We start from the raw sequence: 26163 nt of genomic DNA, 5'->3' as shown, positions 1-26163 counted from the left end.
ACGCAGATTGTTACGAATAATTTATACACTCAATGCACAGAGCGCAATCACAGGTATTTTCACTTCGATTGTAAATACCAGCCAGCTTTGGGAAATCAATCACCAACTCGAATAATTTCGTAAAACTGATTGAAATCGGATTCGTAACAGTAGTATAATTATTTAAACGGAGGAGAAAAATTGTTAGTAAATGTCGGAGGCGCGGTCTTCTGATTACGCATTGTTAGTATTCGCATATTAATTTGCGGAAAACCCCAAAGACCGAAAAACGAACAACTGTTAATCCATGATAATTGGACATTTTTTAATATATTTCATTGCGTATAATTGTGCTTGTGGAAAATTTCATCGGCAGTTGAAAACGTGCGGAATGCTGCAAAATATGTTATCTGCAACCTTCCGGTGTATAAATTTACATGGCAAGTAACCAACTGTTGAACATTGTTTACATAAATTATACAATGAAACAATCCTGCGGCAAATCGATTCTCACGAAGGGTACGCGGAAAATTCTTCGACAAAGAGCAAGAATCTTATGGTCAGTGTAAAATCCTTAGATATTCTTATTTAATATGGTTCGAGGTAAAAAGTTAGAGACAGTTTCGTATCTGTAACCAAAATATCTAGTACACGTTACTATTCATTTTGATAACGATACCAACCTTGCTAAAATTGAATACCAACTTTAAACAATGAAAATTTGACCACGGTGAACTATGCTTGGAGATACAAGGAAATCGATGAAAAGAAAACAAAGAATGATAAATTTCATTAAAGCAGTCGAAGGGGCGAAAAACCAAGTGACAACAAAAAAAAAGGGGCGGAGAATTTTCCGGTCCGTCTAATTTAAATTTGAACAAAGAATTTCTTCCTACTAATCTTTGTTCTTTTCCTTTTCCCCATTTAATTAAATTTTTTTCCTTGTTCAAATTTTTTTGCCAACATCTTCGAAACACCTAAGTTTTTGGTAATTCGACGTCTGTGATCCAAGCATAAAGTTTTTTTCCCCTTAAAAATACGATACATCTTTCAAACTTTGAGCGAACGGATGATGGAACGATTTACTTCGTAAACTTTGAAAATTTAATCCAACGAAAAAAAGTTCCGTCACTGATCCGACGATTATGGTTGATCGCCGGCCGAACTTCCTTGTAGCTTAACAGCTTTCAGAGCTTACAAACGACTGGAACAGTTCGGCCTGCTGCACAGACAGCCGGGAATCGCTTTTCTCATCGTAGGCGACAGACATTATCGCAACTCGTGATTGCGGTTTCATGTGCGGCAGCGGAACGACGCGCAACACGCAAAGCTGCCGACCAATCACGAACCCCGATGAGATACAGAGTCCAATCGCGATGTTGATCCAATCAATTCTCGAATACGTGCAACGCGGAATTGAGATATTATTCGCGACACGCGTACGAACCGAATCACATCAACGCTTTACGTGGCATAAAAGCGAGTCTAATTTCGAAGAGCGTGTAAGATGATACCTGGTACTGTACCGATTTTGGTTTCTTCTACAATCTACACTGAGGGAAATTTTTAGTCCTTAACCATTTTCATTTTTTACCACAATCGAAAAATATAGTTCTAGGTAGAAAATGAAAATTAGTTTTATAGCTGTTACCGGAAAGTCTGGTATCCGTTACTATTCTTTCTCATTACGATCACTGTTGCTAGATTTTCTTGCAAATGTTGCGAAAATTTAACGCTCGCGCAACGATAAATTGACGTTGAAGCCTTGTTTAGCTAAAAAAGTAGAGTAAACCTCAGAAACTGATTCTGCGTCGCAATAACCAAAAAAGGATCGACGATAGCGAAAAATGGTTACGCGTTTCTCGTTTTTCGTAATTCCAGCAACATTCAAACGGTTTTTTTACCGACACCCGTTTTACTGAATTCTTCTACCTGCTATAACAAATTAAATTTTTCTCAGTGTAGGCAAAAAATCAGAAAAAGACACAAACACGTAAAATCAGACACCAAGAGAAATTGAGTCTTTTATATAATTTTTGGAACTTTTATTTTTTTTCTTTTATTTCTCCACCCTTTCTTAAGTTCGTTATTCTATGGTTTCGATATAAAAGGGACACTACTCGTCGCAGGTCTGACAAACTTATCCTGATAATTGAAAAAAAAACACACACACACACGTAATAAATATATAACAAAGAACACACATATGTTGAAATAAAAAGATGAAACGACGAGTGAGGAGAAAATTGTCCGTAAAATAAAATTGAGACGAGAGAGGTTTTTTGAGTCAGATATATAGATATACATAGAAGACGGTGACGATGTTAAAAATGAATAAAAAAGATTGTGATTGGAGTCTTTGTATTCTCGGTCCTATATTAAGTTAAAATTTTTACCTGGCCAGGATTTACGCTTCAACTCACCGTTGTCACGCGTCTTATATACTCGAACTACGTAGATATACTAAACCATCTCGACCCAAACTCTTCTCACTCTCTGTACATACGTACATGGATATACATAAATTGATATAGTAAGGTGCAAAAGAAGGATTTGCAAGAAACTGAGTGGCAATTAATCATCACTTGCAATTCCATAGTGAAATCCGAACTAACATTAGAATATATATGTATATACTTTATATTAGATACTAGATTTTCTCACAGCTTGGTAAAGTCTGAAAATTAAAGATATGATCCAAACTGAGGTTTCTCAATTTTTGTTTTTTTTCTTTTTTCGACTTTTCTTCGCGAGGAAAATTATCGCGGCTCAAGAATAAAAACACAAAATTTGACAAGTACCTACTAAATACGCGAAGACCGTAAACTTGGTAACAAAATTGATGAAAAAGTATATGTATAAATTCTCGAATCACGAGTTGCAATGCACGGCTCGAGCCCGTTTGAAACGTTCCTGTTTGGTCGATAAAACGAGGTGGATTTGTCGAGTGGTTTTTGAAGGCACGGGTGAGATAGGTGCTGATACGATATAGATGAAAAATAAGGAGAATAATAGTGCGGAAGACGAAAAGCACGAGGTGCTAAAGGGGCGTCGCAGGGTATTTAACGAGGGTGGATAAGAGGCGTACAAGCGACCCGGGGCGGGGGGAAGAGTGAAATGGTAAGGATGAGGGATGAAAGAAGGAGTGGAAGATTGTTGAAGGGCGATGTGAGGGGGGATGATTTAAGAACCAGGCTGAAGGAACGGGTCCAACGAGTTGAACGTCGCTCGTCATTTACAGAAATATCGCAAAGTCTGCAGCGTAAAACTTGTAACGAGTTTAGAGGAGAACGTCAACGTCAGTGACGACTCGAAAACTCGAATTGAAAATCTGAAGGAGAAAATCGAGGCGAACATCTTGTACTTTCGAATACTCTTCGATGAAAACAAACCGGAAAAAATAGCTTCTTCGCGATACTTTTCATCATCGTGTAAAGGGGAGAGCCTGTCGGTCTGTCCGACAAACTTCCGGGATCATCTCGAAGACGGTCGAGTGAAAAATCTGAAACTGATAAGACTCGACAGAACGATGAAGAGATCTTGGAAAAAAAAAAAAAAAAATTAGAAAACAAAAAACAAAACTGAAATAGAAAACATTGATAAATTAAAAAAAAAGTTCTTTTATAAACTGGGAAAACCATGATCATTTATTTGGAAAAAGTAGTAAGGAAGAAAAAGTATACGTATATCGGTAAAACATTGAAACTTTATTCATTTCCGGTAGAACCGAAAGTTCAAATTAAACGGGACCCAGCAATTTTTCATGCCCATCATTTGATCGTAAAATCCTCCAAGTTTCAATTTTTTTCATCAATCCATTTCCGAGATCATCGCGGGAGTTTGTCGGACAGACCGAGATTTATCTAAAAACCTGTGGTTCGGATTCCAGAGGTTCGAAAACGCAAAGATTTGGCGGAATTAGAAAAAGTAATTTTCGACCGAAATCAACACTCTTTTATATCACCAAAGATGATGAAAAGTAAAGCACGAGATATCGATATTCTCTGCATTGAGAGAAAAATTTACCTGAATTCTCCCAAATAACCTCGACAATTCGCTAAATGGAATGCAAACGGGCGGGCTATTTTCGCATGTACAAATATCCGTCGAGGGTGTGTGCGAGCCAAGCCGAGGTGAGTCAAGTCGCGTGCAGACTCGCAGGAGGGTGTCAAAAGTGAATTCCATATGAAATGCATGGAGGAGGAATTAAGCTTCGGTGAGTCGGTGCATGTGCAGCGGTGAAAAACGACACCGGGGCGAAGATATATTCGTGTCAAGTTCCTCGCGGCTTGTCGTGTATTTTCCAGAGACCAACCGAGATCCTCTCAATGTGTTCGTGGGTGTAAAAATAAACAGAGAAAAGCGTAATTTCACGCTCTGGAAAACGGAGAATGGATGGATATGTTATATACATTATATACATATACATATATGTTTGCATAACCGGAACTTATACGAGGAAAATGTATTACGTTTACCTGCACACCGTGAAAATGAAGATGATGATGATGACGATGATGATGATGATGGTGGTGGTGGTGGTGGTGGTGGTGGTGATAAAAATCCGGCAATTCCTACGGCGAGACCCAACTTCGAGGTGGGGAATTACTTATGAAGAGGAAATAAGATTCGAAATTGACTTTCCTCCCGCGGGAGAACGCGGATGATAAACATGACACAATATATGTACACACACACACACACACACACACACCTTTTCGAAAGATCCAAATCATCCCTCGCCGTGCGACGCACTTTCAACGGAAATTAATCACACCGTTCAATTAAGTCCTTCCGATTAAGAATTTTCGGGAAATTTGAAACAGCGTGTAATATTCATCGCTGTACGACGTGTTGCTGCTCTGACTAATAATCGACCGCTGTAACGTTATAAATATTTAATTTTTGACTAACGAGTAAACTACCCGTGGAGGTATGTAATGCGACGAAACATCATGTCGTATAATCGTATTTTGCAATATAAACACCTTCGATGTCATCCCGCGATTTTTCATTGCAGTCTTACAAACTGGGGGCTGTAATACGGAGTAGAAAAAATTCGCGAAACAAAAATTGACTAAAAAAAAAAACACAAAATTTGTCATTTACGTCCGCGATAAATCGAGGCAAGGGAAGCGTCGTCTGAGCTCTGAAGATACTCGGGTTTCCTGCAAACAATAGACGCGTCCTCTGGTAGATCGGAATGATAATTCACCGTCTAGCTACAACGTCGTTGTAGCAACAAAGGTGGGTTGTAGGTACAATGAGGAGTTTCGATGCAATGCCTAACTCGGTGCCCCGGAATGGGTTTCGCGTAAATGGATTACGGCACAAACAGATACACCTGCCAATAACGAGCTTGATATATCGGAAAACTATCCGTCTGCGGGAAAACTTTCCATTCTACTGAAAGTTTTCGCAAAACGGAAGTATGATGCTTGATCGATGAAGAAAAATATACTTCATCGAGCATTACATTGAGTTTCGAAGAAGAGATTATAAAGCAGAAAATTTTTCTGTCAATATAGAGACGGCAAAGATTCTGCAAGCACAGCCAAGTAGTAGCAAACCTGTTGGTTGAGCTTGCAAAATTTTTGCCGTTGCGGAAAATTCTCTCACCGTATCTTTATCGGCGCTAAAATTTTTTGCTCCAGCAAATAACTTGTGTATCGAATTATATTGTATCCACAGCTTTGAATTTTTACGTAGTTGTTGAGACTTGTGTTGATTCAATTCCGTTCTCCCAACTTTTTTAGCCTCCGGAGTTTTTCTTCGCAATTTTTTTTTACCCAACTTATAAGGGAACGATATTTCAGTAAAAATTTATATCGGGTTAGGTTGGATCCGTGCAGTTATAAGAACAGCCTAGATTCAGTTGGTTCGGAACAGATTTCATTTTCCTTGCAGGGTCGAATCCTTTAGGCGTCGGCAGGACTCGCTTGTATTAAGTTTCCCGTTTGTCCCTTCTTACTTTCCTTTTTACTTCACTCCAACTCTGTCTCTCTCTCTCTCTCTCTATCTCTGTCATACCGTTACAAGAAAACAGAATTCGCCAAAGGTGTTAGGGCAACAACCCCCAGAAGTTGTTGAAAATTGAAACCCTCAGGGATGGTCAAACCTACACTGAGAAAAATTTCATTCGTTTTAGTAACTAGAAAAATTCAGTAAAACAAGTATCGTTGAAAAAACTGTTTGAATATTGTTGGAATTACGAAAAACGAGGTACGCCTAACCATTTTGCGCTAATGTCGATCCTTTTTTGATGATTGCAACGCAAAATCAGTTTCTTCGGTTTACCCTACTTTTTTACTTAAATAAGGCATAAACGTCAATTTATTTTTGCGCAAGCGTTAAATTTTCGCAACAGTTATAAGAAAATATAGTAACAGTGATCGTAATGAGAAAGAATAGTAACGGATACCAGACTTTCCGGTAATAGCTAGAAAACTAATTTACATTTTGTACCTAGAACTATAGTTTTCGATTGTCGTAAAAAATGAAAATAGTTAAGAACTGAGCGGTAATCGGAACTAAAAATTTCTCTCAGTCTATTGGAAAAAAAAAACTTTGGTCGAATATAATACTTATAATAGAAATGCACAAACCGGAAAGTTGCGTCGTAGAATCGGGGAATAGAAATCCTCGGAGGGATTTTCGCGGAATGAAAAAATTAACGAGAAAAAAATGAAACCCTGACCCGTGCAGGGGAGGAAAAATGGCCCGACTCTGCAGGATGCCTGTGTTCTCGGTCCGAGGACAATAAAGGACCATTACTCAGGAGGCGTGGTTCCTTGCATCAACAGGCAATCCTTTTATTATCCAAACAGTAGGTAGACGACGTCTGAAACCGGACGAGTGGGAGGAGAAAAATCAAGCTCGTTAATTACGTTGCACGAAACAATAAATCGTTTTTCCAACTCGGAATCTTGACGAGATGCAATTCAAAGGAGAGAAGAGAAGAAAAACATTTTATAAGGATTTTCAGGATCCGGTTAAAACGCCAGCAGAGGACCATAGATATTCCAATTTAAGAGTACAAAAACCTTGGATGAGATGTGAACTTGTGCCTTAAAGTAAAGAAGCTTAAATCTTTGCTTTTCACGAAAAAAATCAGCCCGTTAGGGCGAATTTATCACAGTTGATTTAAAAATAAAACTCAAGTCTTCGCCCTTGTGTGATTAATATTCGTTTATTCCCGACTCGACCATAGAGTTAACTTTTTTGACCTCAAAAGCGGGACGAAAGTGGCACGTTTTTCCCTAAGACGCGTTTGCGGAGAATATGAGGCCAATTTAAAAGTCCGAATTTTCAAATAAATATTACAGCCAGAGTTGAGTCGGAAAATAAAGTCCAATATTTAACACGGGAATAAAAGTTGACTTTATTCCCTTGTGACATAATGTGCTATTATTAAATACTCGTCTCTTAGTCATTACAGATACATTTTTTAATCATGCTTTCTGCCCGAGATGAATTGAAAATTCACCGGTCCCAGTGGATACGTTGTGTACAGTCTTTTACAGAAAGCACACGGTTCTTGAATTACCGATAAGTGTATCGGTATCCCAACGATCAACGAAGAAAATTTAGTCACGTTAATAGAGAATCTCAAAGAAACGTCAAACAACGCTAACGAACGAAAATGGCAGACATCGTTTTCAATACTTTACATTGCGATTGAAAAAAAATTGATTAATCACATTTTTCAGAAAAGTTTACTCTTAACAAGGACAAGTCAGAGACTGCGATGACCAACGCGATTTATACCATTATTTTTAAAAGCTCTCTCGCCTCAATTTCTCCTCACCCTTTGTCACAAAAAATCCAAGTGTCGCGTACATCGCTCCGTTAGACGTTTGCGAACATGTCACAGGCGATAATTCAATTCTCTCTTTCTTTCTCTCTTTCTACCATACATACTCTCACTCTGTCTCTCCGTCTCTATTTGCACTCTTTAGAATATATATTATGCTTTACTATTTCTATGATGAGCTAGGGCCTTGAATCTACTTGTTCCTCAACTAATTTCGAACATTCGCTGGTATTTGCTTGTTGTTTTTATTAACTCTCCCAGTTTTAATCTCCACTTCATTCTTGTACGACACATTATACATTAATAAACACCATTCAATTCTATTATATTCTGTCTCTCTCTCTTTCTCTCTTCTATGATTTCCTGTACGTTTAAAGGCTTTTCGCCTGCAGAAAAAAAGTGCCAAATTTGCTACATGCTGTACATGTACTTTACTTTTTTCCAAGGTCTAATTTCCCAGAGTAAAAAAGTGAAACAAATCATTTTGTACCTTCTGTTTTTTTCATTTTATCATTGCTGTTGTTGTTGCCGTTGTTCATAACGCATTCGGGTAATTATATGCAAAAATACTTCGGTGCGTGGAAATATAATTCGAATATTGGGATTACGGAGGTCGAATTCAGCTTGAAAACTCTCCAAGTTTTGCAATTTTTGGTAGCTAGAGAATGAAAAATTAAGAAAAAAACACACACACACACACACATAAACACACGTAGAAAATTTCTGATCAAGAAACGTAACTTTGTATTATATACATTTTCACCGCATTATTTACAAATCTCTTCGCTCCATCGCGTTCTTTCCACTCGATCAACGGCGAAACACTTTATTATATTATACCTTATAAATTTAAGTATATACCTAAACCTTGCGAGAATACCTCTCATATATGCAAAAAGTAATCCCATTTTCACACACATGCACGCGTAATTCTTGTTGAAAAAAAAAAATAAAAATAATGGATATATGGGGTATTCCACGTCAATTCGACTAGAGTCTAAACCTCACCAACTTAGATTTGATCCGCGATTTTTGATATCCTTGTACCAGCTCTAAAAATCATTCCGATTTCGATTGAAATTCAAAGAAAAATAAAAAGTCCTGCGTCATTTTTTTTATTCATTTTGATTTTTAATTTTGAATTTTAATAAAAATCTCCAGATTGTCGTTGTTTCATTAGGGAAGATATATCGAATTCTGACAATTCAGAAAGAAAACAACAAGATGACTAAAAAAAAAATTATTAATTAGTTAAAAAGTGAGTACAAAATTACCGTTTTGTCTGCCCGCTTCAACTTTGGTTGAAATATTATTGGTTTTGGCCACAGAATTTATGTAATTTTATTGACAATTTCCAAAAATGTCGCAAATTGAGAAAATATTGGAATTAGAGTTTGAATGACAGTGTAAAAAATCGGGAACCAAATCCAAGAGAGTCAGGATCAAACTCCGATCGAATTGACGTGGAATGCCCCGTATATTAACAATACCGCATAATCCGATTTTCGAACCTTACATGTTGTACGAAGTGCGTTATCTGCATAGTTCTTTTCGATATTTCGATTTGTTTTTCGTCTTTTCCTCTACGATCTTCTTCCTTTTGTATTCACGATACGATACGAAAAATCATGAATAATTCAATGCTAGACAATTTAAATTCCGATCCGTTTCCTTCGGCTAAAACGGTGCACCGGAAAAAAAAGGGAAGTGTTACATTTATAAAAAAAAACGAGAAGAACAAAGCTTTAGTGGTAACGTGGATAGAGCATGAGCTTGCAGGAATCCAATACGTAGTGTGTAATGCAGTAATTTGTAGTCAGATCGACAGATCCGATTTTTTACGTGTGCAGAAGAGGAGAATAGAAACAAGTAAAAAAAAAAAGGAAAAAAAAAGGAAAAACTCAGAAGACGCTAAGGAAAGAACTTTTCAGCAGAATTAAACCAACTCCCGCATCCATTCATTTTCCGTTCTTATTTATGCTCTCTGCCTCCTCGGAGACAAATTAATTAATTTCACCAACAGCTTGCGGTGCGATAATTTTTTAACCCGGAAACACGTAATGTATATGATACACAATTACGCATATATGATGCTTGCTTTGTGTAAAAAAAAAAAAAAAATGTTACATAATTATCGAGCGGTGCAAATCAAAGAGCGTAATTAGAGAAAATTTCGATTTAAATATTGCAGCGTAAAAATTACGGGAAGAAAAGAAATGGCTCGACTTGACCGAAAATTCTGACCCCTCAATTTTTTTTTTTTTTTTTACTTGCACACGGGAATTTCAAACGATTCTCCGATCGAGCATAATTATGAACTTTTTCTTCCGTTTGTAGGGGACGTCTTTTTATTGCTACGATAGTAGAGCGAACAAGAGAAAAAAAAGCGAAGAAAAAAGAAGAAAAAGAAAAATTTTGCTACCAAAGGAAATATCGTAAAGAAACTTCGCCTCAAATACATGACACGGATATCGTTGAATCGCGTGACTGTTAAGCATTTGAAAACCTCTCGGGTGTCTTAATGGCCAGAACGTATAGAGTCCTCTTTATACCCTGCATATGGGGCATTCCACGTCAAATTAGCAGCCCGTGTACCTCACCTACTTCGATTTTGATCATTTTTCAAGACGATGTTCTTATCAACATGATTTGATCAAGATGATTTCCTTTAGCTGATGGTGAAAGTTATTAAAAAAAATCGCGAAACCAATTCCGAGAATTCTATGATTTCAAATTTGATTTTTGAACACCACGCGATAATGGGATTTCAATATTTACCACCTTTTTCGCAACTTTGGAGCTTTTCCATGTCGGAATTGTTTTGTTTTTTTTTCCTTTCTTTCAGATGTCTCGATCTGAACGGATTGCAAAACCATATTATTTTTACGATACCGCGATCTATTTAGATTAAGGAATAGGAAAAAAAATCAAAAAAAAAAAAACAAAAAACTCCAATTCCGGCATGGAAAGTCTAAAAACTTGCGAGAAAAGTAGGAAATATTAAGATCCCATTATCGTGTGATGTTTAAAAATCATATTTCAAATTGTAGCGTCTTTGTGCATTTTTTCAAATTTTTAACAATGGCGTTTTCGTATTACGAAAATCTGTAAATAATTCCTAGACCCTTTTGGATCGGTAAAAAGATCGTCCTAAAAAATGATTATAATCGAAGGGGGCTTATTTGACGTGGAATGCCGCGCATAAATTGTACAGAGGTACGTAGGTAGGTAGAGATACAGCTGTGTAGAGTTTCCAGAATCACTGTTTGCCGAGGTTGCACTTGATCGCGTGGCCTGCCGTTGAATTATTAATTATAAACGGCAGTCAGTCAGGATGAAGCGCTTTCAAATTGATCGGCTCTGCCCACAGCCGGTGGGTGGTCTTCGTATAAGAGCTTGCAGAATTTGCAATGCACATCAGCCGTCGGCTTACAGGTATACGTGTGGAGGTATAACTATAACGCGGCTGAAAGGACGCGGATATAAATTCAAGGGTGCGGCGTTGACGGGTTTATCGGACGATTGATGCGTGTGCTGATGGAGATTTCGTTTTTTTGCGATGAGAAAAATTTCATTTGTTACGGTAACTAGAAAAATTCAGTAAAACAGGTATCGTTGAAAAAACTGTTTGAATTTTTGGTTATTGTAACGCAAAATCAGTTTCTTCGGTTTACTCTGCTTTTTTAGTTAAACAACGCTTTAACGTCAATTTATCGTTGCACAAGCGTTAAATTTTCGCAACAGTTGCAAGAAAATATAGCAACAGTGATCGTAATGAGGAAGAATAGTAACGGATATCAGACTTTCCGGTAACAGCTAGAAAACTAATTTTCATTTTCTACCTAGAACTATATTTTTCGATTGTGGTAAAAAAATGAAATAGCTAAGGACTAAAAATTTCTCTCAGTGTATAATTAATAGAAAATCGGAAACAACATATTGCAATTTGAAAACGATTATTGGATCAATTTCGGTAGCCACAGCAAAATGTTTGATTCGCGCTAGAAAATTTTCGACAAAATGCGTCTACAAATTGATTTTATTAAAAAAGCAAAAGACTTTCCGAGAGTTTTTATCAGAATTCAATTAAGTTGTGTATTAAATATTTATAAGCTCACAATCAGCGTCAGAGTCCGTGGAGATTTCACAAAATTTGCATCGAATCTCCACACACCTTTCATACCGGCGTCTTCTCTTTTCGCTCAATTCCGTTCGTCGAGATTGCGGACCGGCTTACGACGAAGAAACCGCGGTAAAGGTGGATACGTGGCTTCGCAGATCCCGATCTGTGGATGCACGTGAGAAATGGACTGAAACGAGTAGCAGCTCGCCTTCTAAGAGCCCGTCGAATAGGTGAAGTTGATTTCCACCCTCAAAGAAATGCATTCAATCCCGTCTCGCGTCGATTTTATCCCGACTCTGTATGATTTTGATGAAAGAGACTTTTCCCCGTCACGCTTCGTCTATGGTTTCTTATGTAACCACATGAATGCACTTGGGTACTACATGGATGCTACAATGTGCGACGTCGAGACTCGCATGTCCTGAAATGGGTTGGAAAGGATCCTTTCTGCAAGGAAGTTGGTTTACCAAAATTCGATACTTTTCATTAATTTCATTACAAGGTAGCCGACGTTAAGTATTCAACAAACAAAAGTATGAAATACTGGAATTAGAAGTTGAAGCGTAAATATTGATGCTTTGTTTCAGATCGTCTCAAGATGTGATTAAAAATGTGGCGAAATATTGACTAATTTATTAAAAAAACTAATTTCTGCAAAGTCGCTGAATAGGATTTTCTTTGCTTTCGGTAGTCAATTATCAATATCGCCGTTTATCGATCACAAACTGAGAGAAATTTTTAGTTCCGGTTACCGCTCAGTCCTCGAATATTTTCATTTTTTACCGCAATCGAAAAATATAGTTTTAGGTACAAAATGAAAATTAGTTTTCTAGCCGTTACCGGAAAGTCTAGTATCCGTTGCTATTCTTTCTCATTACGATCACTGTTGCTAGATTTTCTTGCAACTGTTGCGAAAATTCAACGCTTGTGCAACGATAAATTGACGTTAAAGCCTTGTTCAACTAAAAAAGCAGAGTAAACCTCAGAAACTGAATTTGCGTTGCAATCATCAAAAAAGGATCGACGATAGCGCAAAATGTTTACGCGTACCTCGTTTTTCGTAATTCCAACGATGTTCGAACAGTTTTTTTCACGATACCTGTTTTACTGAATTTTTCTAGTTACTGTAACGAATGAATTTATTCTCAGTGCAATGAATATCGGTGAAATGATTTAAAATTGAATGTACAAAGATGCTAACGCGCTAAGAAAAAGTGTCTCGGTGAATTTGTAGAAGATAATATATAATTTTCGGAATCAGATGCGAGCCTGCATCGATTTGGATTTCACGAACGAATCTGTAAGTGAATTTTTTTCAAACAAATCACCGATATCGAAAGCTAGTTTTCTTCATAATTCCAATATTTCCTATTTTTCTAATTCTTGAAAGATTTCTGTATCTTAATATTATAATAGTTCATATTATAAGTTATAGAATTATAACAAAAGATATGGATTTTTGGCCAACCAAGTGTTCGTTAGCCCGCAATAAGAGTTTCTGCCGGCTTGCCGAGTGTTGAAAATCGAAATCTCGATTCAGCAATTCGGGCCAACTGATCGTGAGTAACAGAAACCGCCCTGCGGATTGCTGCGGATTAATAAGGTGGGCGAAATCGGAGCTTCCGAGGTTTCCTTAAGCCCTCCGGAAAATTGAATCCCACAGATTCTGACTCAGCTCCGTAGCTCGTTAAAACGCTGATAATTTTACAATTGCGGAAAAATATAATCAAACGGTGGAAATAATTTCTGCTTCGTCGTCGTCTCGAGCGTAAAAAAATATCGACGATTGATAAATTTCGTTTTATTGAAATATAAAACTCGGGGATCGCGGAGTTACGAAATTTCAACTCCTCCAGAAATAAGAATAATACTACAGCGAATGAAATTTCAAGAGTCCCACTCGATGCTTCACGGATCTCGAGAGTCGGTGAAAAATATTAGGTCGGAATAGGATCCCGACGGCGGTTTGTAAATCAAGTTCTTCGGCCGTCTAATAATATCCAACCGTTTTCTTTTCATCTTAAATATCATTCTCAATATGTGGGTATAACTATATATGGGCGATTCCATGCGAACCCGACCAACATCCGATCCTCATCATTTATGATTTCATTTAAAAACTTTTCTGCAATTGTCCCAACTCTGAAACAGTAGCCTGAATTTTTTCAAATTTTTCATCCAACTGCTAAATCATTTATAAATATTTAGTGATTTTAAAAATGATCTTGTTTAAAATTCTTGATAAAAATTCAAACATTTCGAGACGGAGCCGATGCGACGAGCCGAATTTTTTTCCAGCACTTTCGATTTTTTGGTTCAACTAGAATATTGTTTGAACGGTCTGGAAATTACTCAAAACTCTTCTTTTTGATTTAAAACATTTTTAGATCGTTTCCATTATGAAGCTATTTTTGTCCGTTTTTTTCGCACGTTCAACATTTTTATCATCTTCATAATGAAACCGATCTAGAAATGTTCTTAGTGAAAAATAGAAGGTTTGAGGATTTTTTGGGAATTACCAGACCATTCAAACAACGTTTTAGTTGATCTAAAAAACAAAATAGAAAAAATATCGGCCCATGATTAGCCCGGTATTGAAACGTTTGGAGAACAAAATACAGTTTTTAAACATTTTGTGAGAACTTTAAAAAAGGTCCGTTTCAAAACCACGCTCAATGTGTGTAAATAATTAACCAGTTGAGTTAAAAATCCAAAACAATCGAGAGTCGGGGCAATTGCAGAACAAATTTTAAACAAAATCAAAAATTGTGAGGGTCCTCCGTCTGTTGGGTTGGCATGGAATTCCCCATATATGTGTATAGCGTATAAATTCAAACGGAATTTACTACGAAGCTGATTGAAGATAAGCAACTTTACTTCAAACAAAAAATGACGAATGAACATATCACGTCGGAAGGAAATGAAGAAGATGAATAACATATTTCAAAATTTCACGAGAAAAGCTTACTCGTCGAAATTGGCAAGAGGAGAAAAATAAATAAATAAATAAATTTTGCCGCCTCGCGCAAAATCCGGTTGAGGTTGCCGGATGAATTATCGGGGTCAGCGTTAAGATATCAGCTGCACAACGAAGGATTACGGTGGGCTCGACTATAAACGAGGATAAACGACGCGTGCGTAATATGAGGGCGTTTTAACCGCTTGGCGTTGGAAATAATTGATGTAAAGCCGTTTTCACCGTGCGGTGGTGAAAAGATCGTCACAGGATAAGATCACCGGGATTCGTAATACAGCGCCGTCCTATAAAAATATGGAAACATCTGCAAAGTTCTTTCCAGTGTTCGCAAGGGAAAGACTTCGTCGGATCTCGTTATGTTGAGCCAAAGCTCTATTGCATATAATACTATAGACATTCCCTAAGCTTCTTACAACGTAGCTCGGTTGTCCCTGTTGTTTTTCCGCGAAAAGGATGTTTCAGGATCTCACGACCGTAACTAATCACTGCCTGAAAGAATTAGCCGAAAATATTGCGTGAAAATAATGTAATACAAATAGAAATCGAAAAGCTCTCTCTCCGTCACCCTTGATGGAAAATGTTTTGTACCTATAATATATGAATGTAGGTATATGGAAAGTTGGAACACGTGTGAGCTTGATGAAACGAATTTGTTTCGACATATTAAAATTAAAGAAATATTCAAGTTTTGATAAAAATTTAAAAATCAAGAGTTTTAAAGGAAATTACTTATTGACATGCGTATATATTGTAATGTTGATAAAATTAATTATTCAACAATCGTGTTACGGTCTTAAAAATTTATCGCAAAGCTTTCGCGAATATTTTGATCGGTATTGTTCTTTCTTGATGAATGTCGATAAAAAAGACAAGAAGAAAAAAGCTATCGCAAATATTGAAATGGTTAGCAAAAATTTTGTCACGATGTTGAGAAACAATTCGTTGCGTCGCGTAGACGCGTTAGCGAGTAATTAGTAATCGGAACAACGTCGGATTAACAATAATCCGTGAATCACACCGAGGCGAAGCATCGAATCGATGACTGTTGTGAATTGATAAAATTCAAATTGGCACCGCAACGCAACGCGAACTTTGCAAATAAATTTCAACCACGCGTACAAATCTGCGATATTGTATTACGGGAAATGAAAAGGGGAAAGAAAAAATGGGTTGATTTTGAAAGTAATGGGGAAAAATAAGAAAGTATGTGTTACGTAAATTCAGGTTTGATATCCAGTCGATATTAAAAACTAACGAGACTTGACGATTTGACGATCGTCACAATTCTGTGCCAATTCTATTACGCCTTTAATATTTACTGGAATTTTGGAAAAAAAGATTCAGTCAAATTTCGGAGACGAAAGCTTTTCAACTTTTCAATCTAAACTTCATTGCATGGATGTAAAATAAAAGTAAATCCTGATTTATATTTATATGTATAACCGATGAAATTTCCAGAGAGTAAACAAATGTGCGTACATTCGTATTTAGATTTGCGCAGAAAAAAAATTTGAAGGAAAGCTTCTTCCGGTAGCTTGTACAGCGGAGAATTCAATATTCGTATACACGACGTAGTGAAGATACCAAAGTATCTTTAAATATTGAAAATGTGTTTCACCCTGTGAAATAAAGAATGAACAAATAAGCGAATAAATAAATATTGACGCAACGAAGATAAAGGCAGAAGGTGAAGACGGAGAGAGAAAACGAAACAAAAGTAAGAGAAAACAGATTAAAACAAAAGGAAAAACAAGAAAAATTGTCGAGTATTACAAAATATCAACCGTTTCAGAAATCTCGGGGTTGTAAGTTTTATTTCTTTTATTAGTAAACGAACTGCCGGTATGAACGTTTAAGACAGGTATGTACATAACTATACATAGGTAAATAAGTACGTAAAACCTTTCGCCATTTCCTCCATTCTCTCTTTCGTTTTTCTTCTTATATTTCTCTCTTCTTTTAACTCACACTCGAACGCTTGTAAGTCCGTTGAAATAATTGTGAGATATTTCAGTGTGCTTTAATATCCGGATATTGTGCATATTTGTAAACTTTAACAATAATAATATATTATACGAGTACACGCGTATTACGCCCACATTGTTCTGCTACGTGATATATTCATACCCGAGTAATTATTGAGGCTTGATTCGCGAATAACTTTCAACAATATACCCCGCGATCCAATTTGATGCTGAATAATACATCATACCTTACACACATGCATATATATATATATATATGTTTACACGATGTGTATACCGCACGAATCAACTCAAAGCTGAATAGCCTTTTGTATATTATTATATGTTTATACAATGCGTCTTTGAAATACCGACTGTGCATTTGGTTTGCAATTTTCGATTATAATTATATTTCGATGTATTATTATTATTCTCATCGTATAGATTTATAAACGAATGATACATTACGTGTATAATTTACACTGAGAGAAATTTTAAGTTCCGGTTACCGCTCGGTCCTTAACTAAATTCATTTTTTACCACAATCGAGAAACATAGTTCTAGGTAGAAAATGAAAATCAGTTTTCCAGCTGTTACCGGAAAGTCTAGCATCCGTTTCTATTTTTTCTCGTTACGATCGCTGTTGCGAAAATTTAACGCTTGTGCAACGATAAATTGACGTCAAAGCCTTGTTTAACTAAAAAAGAAGAGTAAACCTCAGAAACTGATTTTGCGTTGCAACAACCAAAAAAGGATCGACGATAGCGCAAAATGATTAGGCGTACCTCGTTTTTCGTAATTTCAACAATAATCAAACAGTTTTTTTAACGATACCTGTTTTACTGAATTTTTCTAGTTACTGTAACAAATTAAATTTTTCCAAGTGTACGATATTGCAATATATTATATATATATTATTTTGTCGTTTGATTATTCATGCGGATTACGTTGGACCAGATCATGAGCAACTTTTATGCAAATATCGAAAACCTGTTCCGATTTTGGCAATATCATTTCGCAATTCTACTGTTCGAAATGAGGACATTTTGCCAATTCATCGATGTGTTGGGAAAACTTCGGGAGGATAAACATTCGGTGCAGGATGTTATGTTCAACCGCGTATTAAATATTTCGAATCGAGATAATAATTCGACGGGGAAATCACAGCAGTTGCATATATATATATATATATATATATATATACACACACCTATATAATACTATATATACTGCAAGTATTGAGACAGGCGTAAAATCGTGGATGAGGAGGAGGAGGAGGAAGAGGAGGAGTAAACCCGCGTCTCGGATGTAATACATGTAATATCAAACCGATATGTGCAAAGGATTTTACGACCCTCCGTCTCTCGCGATCGTGAATAAAGAATACTCAATGCATACCTATAACAGGCGAAGCTCCCTGTGTTACGCGGGTGTAAGACGAGATAAGCTAGCCGAAGGGGTGGAGAAGCGGTGGAATAGCTGGAGGATGAAGAGGAAAGAGAAGAAAGAGAAGAAAAAGAGGAGGAGGAAAACCTTGACTCCCAGCAAGGTCCCCTTGTGGCCTTCTTCCAGCCCTGAGTTTCTCATTTTCCGGCGCTGTGTACACTGTACAGTTTCACGTTTCCCGTTTCACGAAACACGAACGGATTCCCTTGTTGTACTTTATTATTTGCAGGATCAACGATGGGGGCGGTGTTGAAAGTCCAAATTTGAATTGTTCCGAAAGCGCCAAATTTTGAATATTTGGTGGTGAAACTTGAAGTAAAGAGATCAAACTTTGACGAATCGTTAAAGTTTCGAATGCTACGAAACCCGAAGCTCAAAGTTTCGAAATGAGAAAATGCCAAAGGGGCGTAACTCCAACGAGTCAAAGTTCCGAAAATGCCAGAATGAGAAAATATCAAAATCTGGAACATCAAAATCTTGAATGATCCAAGATTTCTAATTCCGTGAATTTCTGGCGCGATGAAACTTCACCGCTTTGATCTTCTTTGTTTTGGATTTTCGATATTTTTACGTTCGGAATCATGGTAATTCTGATTTTCGGTTTTTCTGATTTATTACACCCACTCGTCGAGTAAACTACGCTGCGTGAGTATATTTTACTTTTCGAAACTTTGCTCAATCTTAACTTGAATTTTCGGAACTTTGAGCTTCGGGTTTCGGACCGTTCGAAACTTTGATGCTTCGTCAAAGCTTGATTTCTTTATTTTAAGTTTCGCCAGCAACAAATTTGGAATTTGGCGCTTTCGGAACTTTTCAAATTAGGAACTTCAACCCTGCCCCGAACGATGTAACATCGATTTCTGCACCTCCCTTACTTATCCTTTCTTTTCGCGAAAGAAACCCTTTCCATAATACTTTTCTTCTATAAATAAGGAATAAAAAACAAGGTAAGTATAAAAATGATCAAAATCGAGTCGATCAATGACCACATTTCTCATTAACATTTGCAGATGCAAACTTCGTTCAATAGTCGCAATGATTTAATTATTTTTTATCCCAAGTTATGAACCAATTAAGTTGGTTAACATGCAGAAAAAATAATACTAATTCAGAGAATACCAAAAAAAGTTTAGACAAGAAAATATTCGCGTTGTTATATTATATTATACAATACGTTAACTTCGGAAATTTTGGTTCTTTCTTCTCCCTGTTTCAAAATCATGTCGAGCCGATTCGCGGTGTAAGGATTTTGAGAAATCGCTGCAGAAATATCTTCATGAATATGACGACCTCGCTGGATATTGCGCAGGGAAAAAATGAATGAGGAAAAATTTTACGTACCCATTTTCTCGGTCGGTCACAGCTCGGCGGCCACTGAACGATTTTTGAAACAAGGTTGTCCGCTCATATCGAAACGATAAATAACCGTTGAAAGCGTACATTTCATGGGAATAGGTTGGGAGAATCGAGGTACACAGGTATGAAAATTCACGTGCCGCAGCACAGTTTAACGAATAACCGATAAATTAAAAGCGTTGTTCGTCACGTAGTGAGGGTATAATATTAACATGGAAATTTGAGAGTAATTAATATACACAATCCTCTTCAATCGAAAAATTCTTTCACTGATTTTGTAAAATTCAGCGATTTTTCAACCTGTTGAAAACATTATTTCTCTGTTTTTGCAATTTTTCAGTTTTCACGCTTATATTTTTCTCCTTGCAAAATAAGAAATGATGACATCGAAAAATGGGGAATAACGTGTCTTGGCGTTAATTTTCATAAGGATTTTTTTATTACAATCACCGCCGCTGGGTGATGAAGGAAGGTTTAACTTGAATTTCCAAAGTTACGTACGAATGTAACTGTAAATATACGTATAAGACTTGTAAACGAGTTGAGATGAGACTTGGAATTGCTTGTAAATTACCTTTGTAAAAATTTTTCACCCCGCGCGATTAATCGTGATTTAAAAGAATGCTGATATAACTGCAGCGTTAAGAAGATGGAAATTTTCATTATCATGTAAAAAAGGAAAAGTTCTAATTACCCGTCTTGAACAAATTATTAAACACAGGAATATCATAGATTTAATATTACCGACAAGTGCAGAAAGTGCGTGCAATAATTTTCTCGGCTCGGTTCTTCTCCCTTTTTTCTTTAGTTCTTTCATCGCGGTAGCTATACGACTTCACCCCAATTTATACACATATATGTAACATGACGAGTTTCTTTGACGGATCACAGCAATTCTCTACCGCAGGTACGAGCGTAACGTACGTGTTTAATAAGAAGCCGGAAACGGCGGCTCTGAACCGAAGCCACCATTCTCATCATACCATATTTTTCAAAAGATATGACCGGGCTAATTGGCAATAAGTTAGGCACACGAGCCGGCTCGTTTCTTCCCTTTAACCACGTCCGGGAGTATAAGCTACGTATTTTTTATGTGTCCGTACGTATACGTTAGGGTGAGCCAAAGAAACTAACCTATCGAATTTACGATGTTAAAAGGACCTATTTGCTAAGAAAAAAATTCTCCCGTTGAGAAAATTTTTTCGCTGAATTTTAAACGGTGTTTCAAATTTTCAATTTCAAATTTCGCCATTTAAATAACACGCGAGGAAAGTTTTTTTCATCAAAAATGCTGTAACTTTTGAACCGTTTGAGATGAAAAAAAAATTTCCACGAATATTCTTGTAGGGCATTAAATTCTCCAAAGAAAGACCCCGGAGCTGATTTTTCAGACTCAAAAATTCGTATACTTACGGACCGTGGAATTCGAAGAAAAGTAGAAATATGCGGTTTTAGGGCTCTATGATTGGAAATATCCATACTAAATGAAAAAACTGAAACTAAAATGAAATAAGCTGTGTGAAAGATGTTGTTTATAAACTAGATTCGTCAAAGGAGTAGAGTTTTAAATCATTTATTAATTTTTTTTATTTCATTTTTAAACATTAATATTCTGTTTAACTGTTAAAGAAACTCAGTTTGTTACACCCAGGATATTGCTGGCGATGTAATTGCACTATTTTTTATCTCAAACGGTACAAAAGTTATAGTATTTTTAATGGAAAAAAAATTTTTGCGCGTTGTTTAAATGGGAAATTTCAAATGACCGCCGACACTTTTTAAAATTGAGCTAAAAATTTTTCGTGACGGGGGAATTCTTTCCTTACTAAACATGTCCTTTTAAAACCATAAATTCGATATGTTAATTTTTTTGGCTCACCCTAGTATACACATATATATATATATATACCTGGTGTATGAAAAACGTACTTTCGTCTTACAAAATTTTATATTCTGTTGAAATCGATCTTATGATTTAATATTGGTTGTTACAACACCTATGTGTACGTTTGCAAGTATATTAATGCTGATAAAATTGATTGCGAGTTGACGACTATTTTCTTCTTTCTTTTTTTCATAATAATAAAAAAAAAAAGCCAAGAAAAATGCAAAAAGCACAATCCACATTATTATACACGGGGAATTGAATTTGCATCGGAAAGCGTATAACAAATACGACGAAATGCATCTGGTACTGGCAAATAATTATGATAAAACTTTTTTTTTCATTCTCTTCCTTTCCTTCAACTCGCCTCTTTTCATTCTATACATATTTCCTTTAGTCTTCTCCCTGTTTTGTTTCTATTCGACGATAAATTGCATAGAGCGTGCCTCCGCTCGGTTGATCTTCGAAAGAATTTTTCACATCAAATCTCGGTATTGAAACTCGCTACCTGTAATGCACATGTATTTGTATACGAGTATACAGTAAGAAACGCACACGCGATCGAAAAAATCTTACCCACACTGTAACTCTTGAGAAATCCAGAGGTTGGGAAAAATTTCCCGACAAACTCGCTGCTGCACACGGCGATGAGAAAATTCTTTAGATACCAACGGGAGTGCATTTTCCAATATTATTTATATTATCGATCGTGCGGAAAATTCCACCTCAAATGCTGCAAGGATGCGAGACAATTTCGCAACTTGTTTAAAAAAAAAAACAAAAAAAAAAAACTCTTCGTTTGTTCCCTTTCGCCTTTCATTGAAAATTCGATCCTGACTTCTATTGTTCAAATACCGAACGGTACGAGAAAACCTTTCAATAAATCTCTGAGAATACGAGAAATAAAAAACAACGTTAAAAGAATCGTCAAAGTCGTTCGTTGTCGATACGCTTTGAGAAAGTGTCGAGTTCGATCAATCAATCGTAAATTAATATAGGGTAGTTTTATTTTCAGACGAATGTGGAGCAAGCGAGAGGCGATGAGTATAAATATTTGTTGTATAGAAATAGTTGAAAAAAGAAAAATCAGTCTAAAGCCTTGGGACGTTCGTACCGCGGGCGAGAAAAGTAACTGATTGCAAAACTGAATTATTTCAAGTTTCACAAACGGAGACGTTTCGGAATATCGTCGAAGATCTCTTCGTAAGGTATGAATTTCATCAAGCGGCTAAGATTGCTTGTACAAAAGAAGGGGAGTCGTGTTTCTTTTTTTTTTTACCAGCGTTGCAATTTGATAGAAAACGCCGCCTTCAAGATTGTCGACGATTCATTTATTCCGTTAAAGTTTCCTTCTCGTTGCTTACATATTGTTACAAATGGTGAAATCACCCATATACATATATAAATATATGGTTATATGTATAACAAACCTGAGGGAATATTTCATTTTCACTCCGGTTTACAAGCGAATGAAGTACATTTGTTTCATTCGATTGTCAAATGTAAAAAAAAAAATTTTTTTACGAGCGAACAGTACTGATTATTAAATACGATGTATATCATCGCATGAAAATAAATCGAATATTGATATAATGACATAATTAAATGTTAGGAATATATTTCGATAATTTTTTCAAATCCTTGTCACTCACCATTTCTCACGTCAGCTATTTCGCTCGGTCCCACTTGAAACCGGAATCATCTTCCGCGTTGAAGTCGGGAAGAACGATAAATTCTTCAGATTCTGTCTTACAAGCGACGTCTGAAAGAAATTCTGAAATTAGTCGCACCGTTTAAGCAACATAGTAAAAATACACACCGGATTTAAAAAATACTCCTTGCTACTGTATCATTATTATTGTTGTTGTTGTTGTTGCAGATGATACGTCTCGCGTTTACATTTTCTTAAAATACAGATTTGTTGAAAATCGACGTTCGCACAGATTTTCGGAAATATTTCTCCGTCTGACGAGAGTCCGCGTTTTTCCACTTACAGAGATTTTTTTGAACTTTATTACTCTTACAATAAAATATATGCCGAGAATGTGTCCGAAATAAGTGTATTTTAAATGGGGAAATCCATCCTGTTATAGGCCCGGGTTAGAGTTGAGATGAAGGACTGAAAAAATTAGAGCATTGTTTTTAAATTACTTAAAGTTGATCTGGGAGGACGCGCCAGAAAAAAATCCTAAACCTGCACGTACGAAACTCAAACGTTATTTGATTCGGTGTTTCTTCTGCGGAGATTTGTTGTAGATTTTGTACAAACGTTGATAAGACGCTACAGTTTTTTATTCATATTTTCTTCTATCGCTATTTTGTAACGTGACAACCGTTGAGCAAACTGCAGAGTTAGATTGATACACTGAGAAAAATTTCATTTGTTACAGTAACCAGAAAAATTGAGTAAAACAGGTATCGTTAAAAGAAAAACTGTTCGAATATTCTTTGAATTAGGAAAAACGAGGTACGCGTAAACATTTTGCGCTATTGTCGATCCTTTTTTGGTTATTGCAACGCAAAATCAGTTTCTTCGGTTTACTCTGCTTTTTTAGTTAAATAAGGCTTTAACGTCAATTTATCGTTGCACAAGCGTTAAATTTTCGCAACAGCGATCGTAAGGAGAAAGAATAGTAACGGATACTAGACTTTCCGGTAACAGCTAGAAAACTAATTTTCATTTTCTACCTAGAACTATATTTTTCGATTGTGGGAAAAAATGAAAATAGTTGAGGACTGATCGGTAACCGGAACCAAAAATTTCTCTCGGTGAACATATAGGTATAAATAAACACGATTGTGTCATTAGTTATACACGGTAAAACATATTATAAAAGTTTCGTTCATCGATATTCATTTGAAGATAATATTATACATACACGCAATAGCGTCCTTCGCTTTTACCTTCACACTAAAATAACACATAAAAATGTGCATACATCGTCCAGCTCGTTTTACAACTAAAGGGCAGCCATCGTAAAAACTGCCTTATACGGCTAGCAAAATAAAAAGGCTTTTACTATAGAATTAACAATATTATAGACGTGATATAAATTTTTATACGATATGACGTTATTTCATATAAATATGAGAAGCTTGAAGCACTAAAAATAAAATCGCCTTTCATTTTTCCACGGTTAGATATTTTTTTTTTCCTTACCTATTTACGACGTTATATATTGTACTTAACATCCTATATTTACGTAGACTTGATGTAGTTTCTTTTTAGGAACACGGTTGTTACTTGTTGTTGTTATTACTATGAGATTGAACTTTTAATCATGGTATACCCGCTGCATTCATGTTCGAATTTTCGAGTTACAGAAAACACGAATAAAAAAATTGTAAATAAGAACAAACAAACGTGTTACTCGAATAAAGGAAGCTCCATAAATTGCTCCAGTGGCATGAATTGAATTTTTTCCCTATCAAGCCGAAAGTAACAACAGTCACAGGGTTTACCGTTAACCCCAGAGATAATATGAGTAAACCAACAACAAGAGTATAGTCGGTGATTTCTTCGAAATAAAATCGAGACACTTGATTTTAAATGGAAAGAAAATGTTCTTATAAGGGAAAAAAAATTCTAACGGAGTTTAACTTTTTACATTTCTATGCAACTTCGTAATTTCTGAAACTTTTAAGAAGAAAAAAAAGAAGACACAAGCGACGTTAAGTCGTAACTGCAGTATAATCCTAATCGCAAATTTCTGTGTTCCAGGACGCTGAGCTCTGCATCTCGCTGGGCCTGAGCTTGCAGTATATAAGAGTCTGCGTGGTTTGTTGGCTTGCGGCTATGTGCCACCACCTTTACGCGACCGTGGCTTCGATACCCTCTCGAGACGAGCCCCCGGCCTACGTAAAGTACAGCATATTCGCCTGGGGAGCCCCGGTTCTCAGCCTCGGGGGCGCCACGATGATACAAAGCCAAGAGTCTGGCGACCTTTGGAACGTAACCGACTTGACGCCGTTCAACTGCTGGTGAGACGCCTTGATCGTGGTGACCGACCTTAACAACGCGTGTAAAAATAATCGAAGGCAAAGACAATTCGGTATAAACTTAACCAAAGAGAAAAATAACCCGAACAAGTATAGCCAAAACAAAATTAACCAAATAGCAAGGCAACCCGTGACGAAAATAATCTGATCAAAAATCATGAAAGACTAAAATAACCCAGGATAAAAATTAACCGAACAAAAATAAATCGAGATAAAAGTAACCAAAGACAAAAATTAACCCAAGAGAAAAACAACCCAAACAAGTATAGCCAAAACAAAAATAACCAAATATCAAGGCAACCCGTGACAAAAATAATCTGATCAAAAATCAGGAAAGACTAAAATAACTCGGAATAAAGATAACCCAAGACAAAAATAACTCGAGATAAAAATAACCCAAGACAAAAGTAATTCGATGTAAAAATAACCCAAACAAGTACAGCCAAAACGAAAATAACCCAACAAAAAATAACCTGATAATCCAATCAAAGATAACCTAAGATAAATGTAAAGGAAAGACAAGTAACGCAAGACAAAAACACCCGACACAAAAATAATGTGTCATAGATAATCCGAACAAAGATAACTCAAACAGAAATAACCGAAAACAATAATAACTGA

The 26163-nt window shown here is 36.3% G+C and overlaps 1 protein-coding gene and 1 long non-coding RNA gene across 2 annotated transcripts in view; one reads left to right on the top strand and one right to left on the bottom strand.

The window, feature by feature from the left end:
- Positions 1-26163, bottom strand: part of LOC138190915 (uncharacterized) — a 116855-nt gene that overhangs the window by 81229 nt on the left and 9463 nt on the right. The window contains exon 2 of the long non-coding RNA XR_011177016.1: positions 23196-23305. This is a non-coding gene — a long non-coding RNA (uncharacterized lncRNA). The remainder of the gene's footprint in view (positions 1-23195; positions 23306-26163) is intronic.
- The window catches only part of LOC124217837 (cadherin EGF LAG seven-pass G-type receptor 1), an 80103-nt gene that overhangs the window by 47490 nt on the left and 6450 nt on the right, over positions 1-26163 (top strand). Inside the window, exon 4 of the mRNA XM_046623939.2 lies at positions 25265-25524. Coding sequence (XP_046479895.1) covers positions 25265-25524 — 260 coding nt within the window. The remainder of the gene's footprint in view (positions 1-25264; positions 25525-26163) is intronic.

Source organism: Neodiprion pinetum, chromosome 4 (genome assembly GCF_021155775.2).
Source record: "Neodiprion pinetum isolate iyNeoPine1 chromosome 4, iyNeoPine1.2, whole genome shotgun sequence".
Lineage (NCBI taxonomy): Eukaryota > Metazoa > Arthropoda > Insecta > Hymenoptera > Diprionidae > Neodiprion > Neodiprion pinetum.
Note: the sequence above shows the minus strand (reverse complement) of the source record. Positions and strands in the feature narration are given on the sequence as shown.